At 54.7% G+C, this 11,266-nt stretch overlaps 1 protein-coding gene across 1 annotated transcript; it reads left to right on the top strand.

Moving 5' to 3' along the window:
• Positions 1–1,564: 1,564 nt before the first annotated feature.
• RTL1 (retrotransposon Gag like 1) lies at positions 1,565–10,570 on the top strand (the record flags this gene model as incomplete). The annotated part of the gene is made up of 4 exons (XM_080707230.1): positions 1,565–1,901; positions 2,447–2,570; positions 3,317–3,350; positions 6,392–10,570. 4 exons carry the CDS (start codon positions 1,565–1,567, stop codon positions 10,568–10,570), a joined length of 4,674 nt encoding a protein of 1,557 aa, XP_080563356.1.
• Positions 10,571–11,266: the final 696 nt, after the last annotated feature.

The following is an 11,266-nucleotide window of genomic DNA, read 5'->3' as shown; positions in this document are numbered from 1 at the left end:
CCCCCCACACTGCTCCCCAGGGGACCCCCTCAGTCACCTCTCAGGGCCCCAGAGCTGGAAGAAAAAAGCAAGACCACCACCTCCCTCACTCCCATTCAGACAGGGGAAACTGAGGCCCGGGAAAGGGAAGTTGTGCGGAAAGTCAGGGCCTGTGCAGGCCTGCCAGCTGCTCCCGCCCTTGCTCCTACCCACTTGCCTTGAAAGGCAAGTTTGAGATCAGGAGCAGCTGATTGGCTGCTCTATTAGGGCTTCTCCTCCCTGACCCCTCGGCCGGCCCCTCCCGCGAGCCGCGCGCTCCCCCTCCCAGGCTTATTCTGGGCAGATGATCCAGCTGCCCCCGGAGCTACCCGACAGGCACCCGCCTGGGGGCAGAGCCGCAGCCGCAGGAAACTGCTGGCTCAGGGGCGCTGCCCTTCCCCATGGCAGAGGGAGGCGAAGGACCAGGGGACCCTCTGCAGGAGACCCCACAGATGTGGAGTCACCCTCTTCTGTCCCTAGCCATGAGCCGGGGTCAAGCAGGCAATGTAGGGACCCCACATGGACCAGCTGGGCCCACAGGCCCCATGGCCACTGGCATGCCGGAACCTTCCCAAGCCCCTCGTGCAATCCTTGGGAAGTGTCCCTGTGACTCCCACCCCTCCTCTCCCACCTCCAAACCATCTGTCCCTACCAGGGACACCAAGAAGGACCCCAGGCCTTGGCACACCCTGACCCTCACATTTGATTCAAACACAATTAGCAATGACCTGTGGACCTGGCAGTGCTCCCATGCCCACCCCCAGCCTGGCGTTCCCTCATCCACCCCTGTGCCAGCAGAGGAGGGGGTCAGGAGTCAGGGGCCACTTGCCCTAAGACCCGGTAGCTGTGACCCTCACACCGCAGTGGCTCTGAACATCGCCTGCCAGGCGGCCGCAGTGACAGGGGTCTCCACCTGACCCCCATCCCACAGCCTGGAGGGCCGGGGGCTCTGGTGTGTGTGGGCAGGTGGCGGGGTGGGGGCAGGAGAAGGGATCCAGACGGCCCTCCAGGAGGACCCACACATCTCCTCCCCACCCCCAGCATGCAGGGCTTCACCTTCCTCCTGAGCTCTTGGGGGCCTCCCTCCCCCTGTCCTCACCTCTCCCCTAATTCCTCCCCGCCCCCTGCCTCATGCCCAACTCTGCTCCTAAATCTCTACCCATCTCCTCTTCCAAGCTCTATTTTTAAAATCAGATTTCCTTTACTGTACAGGGAGAGGTATTCGCTGAGGGATTTGCCCCCCCGCCCCCCCCCACTCCCAACCCTTCATAGATGCGCGTTGGCAGCCCTGGGGCCATGGCCACTTGCTCAGAGGACAGCAAGGCGCTGACCTGACCAAGGCTCTGGGCACTGAGTGGTGAGGCTGGTACCTGTCTGAGGGGCCGGGGGAGGAAGGCAAAGGAAGGCAAAGGGTCTCCTCAACGATCTGAGGGCCGTTCTGACTCCAAACACTAAGTCCTGATTTTTTTTGTTTTGTTTTGGTTTTGGTTTGGGGGTCAGGTGGGGCATTCCAAATCAGGAGGTGCAATTGTGGAGAAGTTTGAGAATGGTGTTTATGGAGATTCATTTGAGGGACAATGTAGGCAAAGATTCCTTCTGCAGAGCTCAGAGGCCAGGTGGTGTGGGCTGGCAGAGGGCAGAAGCCAGGCGGGGAGCCCATGGTGATTGTCCCAAGCCCCAGCAGGAGCACAGAACAGAGATCCCGATGGGCCCAAACCCACCCAGAGCAGGCTTGTGCGCCGAGCCTGGAAGGAGCCCTGGCCTGGCCCCAGCACACCTCGCTCACCTGCGGAGCGCCCCATCCCAGGGACATGGTCCTCATCTTGCTGGGATGGCCGGCAAGGCAGGGCCGCCTCCATTTTACTCCATCAGGGCTGTAGCATGTGCCTGGCCCTGGGAAAGAACAAGGACAAGCTGTACCGACTGACAAATTTGCGGGCTTTAATTTTTAAAAAGAGAGAGAGAGAGAGAAAGATCCCGGATAGGATTGGGGAAGGGAAATGAGAAATTCAGTCTTTCTAGAGAAAAGCCTGAGGAGGGGGGCAAGTTCCAGGTTGTAGATGATTACAAATGTGGGTGTCATGCAAAGGAATTTAAGCTTGCTCTTGGAAAGGACTAAAGAGCAGCCTAAAGGTTTTCAGCATGAGACACACTTGCTCCGATTTCCAGTTCATGCTGAGGCGCTTGGATTTTATGTCATGGACATGAAATCTGAAGGGTCTGGAGCTCAAGCTGTCATGATTAAATATGGGTGCCGTGCAAAGACGATGAGACTTTTCACTGGGGAAGAAATGACACGAAAAGATTTTAAGTAGGAGTTTCATGGATAAATTGGGGTTTTATGGGGAAAAAAATCCGGACTTTCTTTTGAGGGGTGGCAGAATCAAAATTTTACATTGTGCTGAAGCGTCTGGATTTTCGCCAAAAGGCTTTAAGAAATGTGAGGGTGAGGTTTTGGCTTGTGGAGATAAGTCCGCAGGAAAACATGAGAAAATGCATTTTATGGCACACAGCTTTGAACTTGATAAGCAAGAAGGGAATGTTGAAAAACTGTAAATAGAAAAGGAACCACCTCAAATTTAAGGATCTTGCCCAAACAGTCTAACTTTCCACGTTGAGGAAAGGCCAGAGTCTGACTTGTTGGGCATGGCAAGCTCTGATTAACGTTGACACCAAAGTTGGAAGGTTTTAATCAGAGGAGTTACATGATCGGCATTGTGAAGATGCAAAGAAATTTGGAATTTATGTAGAGGTCCTGACATAATGGTTTTGTTTTTTTCAAATGCCTAGGAATTTGATTTGTCCAGTAAAAAGTTCAATCAGAGGGTCACAGTGAAGGCGTGTGTGTGTGCGTGCGTGCGTGCGTGCGTGCGTGCGTGTGTGTGTGTGTGTGTGTGTGTGAAATAATATGCAATGAAATCATGGAATAAATAAAATTCACACTTTATGCCAAGAATCTGGACTTTTGTACCCTACACAATTATGAGACAGTGCAGGATTTTAAGGTGGGGTTTCCAAGATCAGATTTAATATATTGTGCTAGAAAGTGTGAATTTTATTTTAAGAATGACATGATCAGGTTTTTATATCATGCTAATACGTTTGGATTTAAGCCGATAAAGGGCTTATAAGAGTGACGGGGTGAGATCTAGGGTTTTTTATAGACCAGCCTGGAGATGAATTACAGGGTAAAATGCTGTTTATAATAAGTACTCGGGACTTTGCACTCCAGGAAATGAAGAAACTTTGACAAGTTTTAAATTGAGGGTTGCATGTTCCAATTTATGCATTTCGGCAGAGCCAAAGTGGATTTTGACGGTGGAGATAATATGGTCAGAGTTCCACATCATGATAAGGAGACGTGACTCCGTGTGAGTGAAGGCACTGGAGCAGAGTATTGGCCAGAAGAGCGATGATATCATTTGTGAGTCCTCATGGAGAGGCGTTTGGCCTGTAGACAGAAAGGGTCCTGAGGAGCAAACCGATAGGGGTTCTGTCTCCTGAGAGACGAGATGGTTAAGGCATAACATGAGAGGCGTTTGGTGAAGACACTGGCAACGAGCCTCGCCACTCCTCAGCAGAGGGGGCTCGTGGGCACAAGGACACCTGTCTTTGCTCTATCCTGGGGAGTTGGGGAGTTCACACGCTGGGCAGAGAAGAGAAATTATATGACTAGATTCACAGAGCATGCTAAGAAGTTTGGACACAGTTTTGAGGAATGGCAGGAACACATTTTTATGCTATGCTCAGGAATTTGGATTCCAGCCATTAAGAGCTTTTAAGAGAATGACATGGTGAAATTTTTGCGTTGGATGGAACAGTGAGCAGAGAAACAGTAAAATGTATTGTTTCAGGGTAAAATGAATTGGCTTAGGCTAAAAAGTTTAGACCTTATCTCATAGGTAATTCAGAGATAATATACAGCTTTAAGTAGAAGTTACGCGGGCTATTTCTTGCAGGAAGTGTGACCTTTTACAAATAATAACAGTCAGACTTTTAGATCATGCTAAGAGGTCTGGAACTATGTCACTCAAAGATTTCAGGAGTGACCTGATGAGGCGGTGGGCTCTGTATGGATCAGCTGGTGAATAAACTACATGGTGGAATTGTTTGTTTTATGCTAAGTGATACTTCATCGTATTAGCAAAGAAAGGAAACGTCTGCGTGCTTTACATAGAGAAATTGTGGAATAACTTCTTGTTTTCTCGCTAAAGGTTTAAACTTTGATGTTAGGAGTCAAAGAGTATTATTATAAAGATTTTTGTAATATGACAAGGATGTCAGATTTTAGGTGGAAGGGAGGGATGTTGAAAGACTTGATTATTTACATGATCAAATTTGGAAATCTGTTGAGTATACACTCTATAGTAAGAAGGTGCAGAATCTGGCTTTTAAATCAGCTTGCTAAGGAATTTAAATTTTAGCCAATAAAGGATTTTGAGCGAGACCATGTTGAGACTTTTATTTCTGACAGATGAGTCTGCGGATGAATTACTTAGCCAGATTTTGTGTTTCAATGAGACCTGGAATTTTACAATAATAATATATACCTTAATGGAGTTTTTTCAGAGGAAATGAGTTAATTTGTGCAATGTGCTACCCATCTGTTTCTGTGATGATGGTGGTGATGGTGGTGATGGTGATGATGGTGGTGATGGTGGTGGTGATGATGGTGATGATGGTGATGATGGTGGTGATGATGGTGGTGATGATGATTTTACCTAATTTGTACACCAGGCTTAAAAAAATGTGATTTCTACCTCGAGGAATGACATGTCAGTAGGGTTTCATATTATGCTAAGCCTTTTAAATCTTAGCCAGAGAATGGCTTTGGTAAGTTTACACATCAGATATGTTTACACTGAATGGTTTGGATTTAATACTGCAGACAGTAAATAAACAGGGAAAGACTTTAATCAGAGGGACTGCATGATCAAATTTAAGTGCCATGCTAACAAGAGTGTGCTTAAGTTTGAGAAACAGCAGATCTGAGTTTTGGTTCCTGTTGGAAAGTCTCAATTTTAGCCAATGAAGATTTTTACATAAGGGAATGCATTTTTTTTTAACAGAACAGCCCAGTGGCCCTAAGAAAAACGGAGAAGTAACAAAAGGTGTTAAATTTACAAAGAGCAATAACTGTGGAGCTACTCTATTAAATAATCAAAGCTCAATTTGCTCTGCCTCAGCAGAGAAGAAATGTACCAATAACCCCAAACAAAGACATCTCTTTAGATTCAGTCTCGGCCCACTAAAACCGCCAATCACTAGATATTCAGAAAGTCTAGGACAATCAGGTTTCAAAGCTATCTCATGCCCTCTCCCCATCCAGTGTCACATTTCTGCTCGATATGCCCCTACTGGGGAGGAAATCAGCCCGTGGCAGAGAGATGGGGCGCGTGCTAGGATGCACGGAGTGCTGCCCCTGACAAGGACCGAGGCGTGGGAAGATATGACTGTACAGGCGTGCAAATGTGTTTGCATGTACAGCCAGATGTTCAAAGGCCAGATTTCCAGGAGCCCAGCAGACCAAGAAGGCAACACTGGGGGGGGGGGGGGTGTAACTGAAGAGCTCAACAGCTCAGAGCTGGGAAAAAAAAAAAACACGGCATGGGAAATACATCAGATCGAGAGAGAGCAATTCCCCCCAAGTATGACCTAGAATCGGGTGTGCAGCACATAGTAGGCATTTCATAAACACAAGGAAAGCTTTACAATAAAAGCCAGAACCCAGACTTCTATGTTTTCCCCCATCCGCACCCCCCTATTTCAACTTTGGACACAGAGGACAAGTAAGAGCTATTTTGGGCTGCTGACCCGATGGGCAGGAGAGCGGCCAAGTGCCCGGTCTCCTCTCCTGCTGCAACAGCAGGCGTCTGTCCCGCCTCCGCAACCACGGAGGCCGGGCTCCAGAGCCCCGAGCCCGCCTGGGGTGGCTTTGAATGGCACTGAGATGTGACCTCTGTGGCTTTTGGGTGACCAGAAAGGGAAGGCCAGGCATAAACGTGTGCCAGGGCAAATCAGGGTGGCCGTGTACCCTGCCAGGTGCCCGCCCGCCTGCCATTGTGGCCGCTCCAGCCAAACTGCTCCACAAAATTTATGGGCTGTGAATTTCTCACACCCCTGGAGGAAGCAGGCAGGCCAGGCAGGCACCAGGCTCCGCCTGGGAGGCAGGTCAGGGTTGACTAGGAATCTCTCCCCGGGGGCCCCAAGTGACCAGCGAGAAGGCTGCTTTGGGCACGGGAAGTTTCTCCCCGGCTTCTCAGGGCTCTGCTTACTTGAGCTTCTGATTTGCCTTCGAGAACCTGATCCTGACCTCCCGAGACCCTAAACTTCTGCCTTTACTCCCCGCTCTGTCCCCCAACCCCATCCACAGGTTCTGACGTCCAGGTCGCTCGCTGACCAGACGCGTCGAAACCTTACCAGTCTTCAGACAACACTCCTCTCAACCGACGAAATGATAGAACCCTCTGAAGACTCATTTGAGACGATGATGGAGCGTAAGAATCCATCATCAAAACAAATGGAGTCCTCCGAGGGCTCATCCAACACCACCGTGGAGACACCGGGCAGCAGTGAAGTGCAGGGGGCGGCGGGGCCAGCCCCCGGCCCTGCCCAGGAAGGAAAGGAGCCAGCCAGTGGCCCCGATCAGGAAGTGGAAGAGCTGCCTACTGATCTACTCCAAGACATGGAGGAGCCATCCAGTGGCCCACGTAAAGAAACAGAGGATCCACCCAATGACCTACTCCAAGACCTGGAGGAGTCATGCAATGCTGCCCGCCAGGCACCGGAGGAGGGTCCACGCAACGAAGCATCTGGTCGGATGAAAGAAACGTCAGTCAACCCATCCGGAACCCAGGAGAAGCAAAAAGATGGCACTCACCTGGAGGCTTCAGAAAAGAAGGAGAATTCCGAAGCGGAAACCCAAACCGAGTGCTCTCCCACGGAAATGATGACCATGATGAGGTCGGTCATCTCGCTGTACTTCCGGATGCAAGACCTCAAGGAACAACAGAGGGTGGCAGAGGAGATACTGGTGCGAGGGATGGACGCGGGCCGGCTCCCCACCCCCAAACGCTTCTCGGGCGATCGCAGAGAATACCACGAGTTCATCGTGCTCTGCCAACTGATTCTACAAAGCTACCCGAGAATGTTCTACAGCGACCAGCTGCGCGTGCAGTACGTCATCCGCCACCTCTCCGGCATGGCCTTGGAGTGGGCTAAGTCTCTGCTCCAGCAGAACAGCCCCCTGATCGGCGACTTCCCCGCCTTCCTGGAGGCCATGTCAGAAGTGTTCGAGTACCGGCAGACGCTGCGTGTGGCGGAGGAGGCCATGTTCAACATCAGGCAGGGGGACCGCTGCGCCACCGAGTACATCAACGAGTTCCAGAGCCTGGTGCCCACCCTGGGCTGGCCCGATGAGGTCCTGCAGGCCCACCTGTGCCAGGGGCTCAACGAGGACATCCGGCATTATCTGTTCCGCGTCCCGCAGCCGGATTCCCTGGACAGTCTGATTGTCCTTGTCCTGCAAATCGAAGATAAACTGGCGGAGAGAAGAGCCATGCTCCGGCTGCCCCCAGAGGCCCGCCCGCGGAACCTGACCTGGATCGACTCACCTGCTCCAGAGAAGTGGATGGTGAGTAGCTGGCTGCCCACCGAATTCCATCCGGCCATCAACCGCGCCCACCTGTTCCTGCTGCTCTTGGTGAGAGTGAACCCCTACCACAGCGTGGCCGTGCAGGCCCTGGTCGATTCGGGTGCAGAAGGCAACTTCATGGATGAGAAGTTTGCCCAGGAGCACTACGTGGAGCTCTACGAGAAGCCCTACCCACAGTCCATCCAAACCGTGGACGGCTCTCTGATCGGCAACGAACCCATCTGGCTCTACACGGAACCCCTGGTGTGTATTCACCAGAACCACCAGGAGTCCATCGAATTCGACATCGTACCTTCACCAAACTTCTCCGTGGTCCTAGGCATCAGCTGGCTCCGTATCCACGCCCCGGAAGTCGACTGGATCAAAGGCCGCTGTACCTTCCACTCTCCCTACTGCCTGAAGAACTGCTTCCGCCCGCCCCCACCATGCATCGCGCTGGAGAGACACAGCATTAGCCTGCTACCCGGATTGCCGCACCCATACTCAGACCTGGCCGACGTGTTTAACCCGAAGGAAGCAGATGATGAGACTTCCGACCAGCCAAGCTCAGACGGATCCGATGATCTTTCTGAATCAGAGCCCTCTGAGCTTCAGCAGGCTGGAGACAGTGATCAGAGCGAGACCTTTTACGAATGTCCCTCCACCGCGCCTTGGGAACCTGTAGGTGCCAGGATGCAAGAAGAAGCCAAGCAGCAAGATGACTACTGGGAGCTGCAGGACATGCTGGTTGACAGGCAGGACTACATACAGATGATTCCGGAACTGTTTGACCAGTTACACGGGGCCGCATGGTTCACAAAGCTCGTGCTGCGCGGGACCATCGTGGAGGAGGGCGTGAACACGCACCGCACGGAGGAGATATGGAAAGCCGCCTTCGGCCTGGAGCTTCAGGACATGAAGAGCTACCCACCCTTCGCGCTCTCCCCGGACCCTATCATTCCTCAGAGCGTGATCCACTTTATCCTGAAGGACATGCTAGGTTTCTTTGTGCTCTCCTACGGCCAGGAAGTCCTGGTCTACTCCATGTGCCAGGAGGAGCACCTCCAGCACGTCCGCCAAGTCCTAGTCCGCTTCCGACACCACAACGTCTACTGCTCCCTGGACAAGAGCCAGTTCCACCGCCAGACCGCGGAGATCCTGGGCTTCGTCGTGTCCCCCAAAGGGGTGAAAATGAACAAGAACGTCATGAACCTCATCACGGGGCACCCGACCCCCGTCTCCAGAAAGGCCCTGCAGAACATGATCAACTTCGTGTTCCCCTACCGGCACTTCGTGGAGCGCTTCGCCATCATTGCGGAGCCCCTGGTGCGGCAGGCGCTCAGCGCCCAGCCTTTCCACTGGGGCGACGAGGAGCAGGAGGCCTTCGAGTGCCTCAAGAGGGCTTTCCGCAAGGCGCCCCTCCTCCAGCACCCCAAGCCCCAGAACCAGTTCTACTTGGAAACGGGCGTCACCAGGATGGCGCTGTACGCCTCCCTCATCCAAATCGACGAGCAGACTGGCAAGAGAGCCACCTGCGCCTTCCACTCCCGAAACCTCTCCCCCATCGAGGTGGAGTACCCTCTGGTGGAGATGAAGATCCTTGCGATTCGGGCTGCCTTCATGGTGTGGTGCCGCTACCTGGAGAACACCGAGGAGCCCATCATGATCCTTCTCAACACAGAGGATCTAGCCTCCCTGAATAATGACAGGCTCACCGTACTTCTCCCCGGCCACTGGGTCTTCTTCTTCTCCCACTTCAACTTTGACGTCATGGAGCTGCCCGAGCGGGACGGCGGCCGCCCCCGGACGCCCGTGCGGAACTGCCGGCGCAGGGGGCTCGGAGGCAGGCCCACGCGGCCCGTCCTGCTGTTCGCCACCAGGGGATCCCCCAGGGATCAGACCATCGAATCCGGGGAGGAGGACAACGGAGATGAGCCAGAACAAGACGAATTCGATGAGCAGAGCCTGCAGCAGCAGCTGCTGTCTCTGATCCCCATCGACCAGATCCTCAACAGCTTCCTGGCCCACTTCAGCATGGCCCAGATCCGGGCCGTCATCCTGCACTTCTTCCGAGGCCTGCTGTACTGGAAGAACATCCTAGCCCTGGCCGCCCTGCTGGTGATGCTCAAGGTGAGACAGCGCCCCTCCCTGCCACCGGTGCCCAGCATGGCGGTGACCCGGCCCCAGCCGCGGCGCTCCCTAAGGCTCATCCTGGACTCAACTCTCGTCGCCAGCAGCAGCATGGCCACGGCCATCGCCCAGATGCTCACCCAGATGCCCCCGCTCATGGGCACCAACACCGCCCCGGCTCAGGAGCTGGCCGAACTGTTCCTGGGCGCCCGTCGCTGGCAGCGCAACGCCCTGAGTCCGCAGAGCCCCCGGGGCCTGCGTTTAACCCCCGGGTTCTGGCTGACGCTGTGTGAGTTCTTCGGGCTCAGGGTGACCCCCACGGAGGGCGGCCGCCTCGCCCCTCGCCAGAACAGGTACTTGGAGCTGCACGTCGTTGGCGATGAGGATGTCGTCTTGCGAGAAGCCCTGCAAGACGACCTGCAACGTTACCGTCAGTGTGGCCTGCATGACGGCCTGCAAGACACCTCGCAGGACGCGCAGGTCAGCGACGACGTGCAGGAGGCCCCGCCCACCGGACGGGCCGAAGCCCTCCCGTTCCGCCCACGCAACCTGCTGGACCCAGAGGTCCTGGACTTCCTCAACAACCGCGTTCTCTACATCCGGAGCCCTGACGGCCACCTCAACCTGCTCAACCGGCAGCAGGCGGCCCAGGCCCTGGCCCGATTCCTGACTTTGACCTACACACAGGCCCCACCTGCCCCGGCCCCTGGGGCCCAGGCCAGGGAAGGGGCCAGCCTGGAAGAGCTGCCTGACCTCGACGACACCGACCTCGACCTCGACCTCGACTGAAGGCCTCCTCTCTAGCCCGGAGGCCCCTGTCCGCTGAGTCCGCACCTCATGATGTCTCCACCTCCCTCCCCATGCCTCGGCCAGCTTTGCTCAGACCCAGCGCCCCCTTTCCCCCGCTGCTCCTGACCCCAGGGGAACCCACTTGTGAAGGGGAACAACTAATTCAACTCATCAACCAGCAACAGTCATCTGTGCTAAAGGACTTTCCAGTTATCAGTGACCCAGCGCCGGCTGAGGGCTGTACAATCCCATCAGGATCCTCCAGGGCCCAGGCCCACCGCTGGGAGGAAGAGGGATGGGAGGAGGACATAGTATGAGCGGGAAATGACCCGTGACCCCAGGCCAGATGCAGAAGCAGGCGCGGCCAAGCAAGCAGATGCCAGGGGACCCCCCACCCCGCCCGAGTGGCGCGCGCATCCTGGGACACTGACCTCGGGTGCTTTCTGACTTCTACCTCCGCCACCGGTGCTCCTGCTCCCCTGGGTCCCACCCGCCCCCTCCCGGGGTCCTGTCGAGTGGTGCCTCCCTCAACCCCGGCCCACCCCGCAAGCAAGCCCACCCCCCACCGTCTGGTTCGGCTCCCGGGACACTGACCCCATCTGACCCTGAGCTCTGGCCTTACCTGGACAAAGCCGCTCCACGGAGCATCTGACGTGCCAGTACCACTTACCGGATGGACTTGCCCACCTTGAGGGT

The sequence above is a fragment of the Muscardinus avellanarius genome (assembly GCF_963383645.1).
Source record: "Muscardinus avellanarius genome assembly, chromosome: 12".
Taxonomy (NCBI): domain Eukaryota; kingdom Metazoa; phylum Chordata; class Mammalia; order Rodentia; family Gliridae; genus Muscardinus; species Muscardinus avellanarius.
This window is presented reverse-complemented; position numbering and strand designations above follow the sequence as displayed.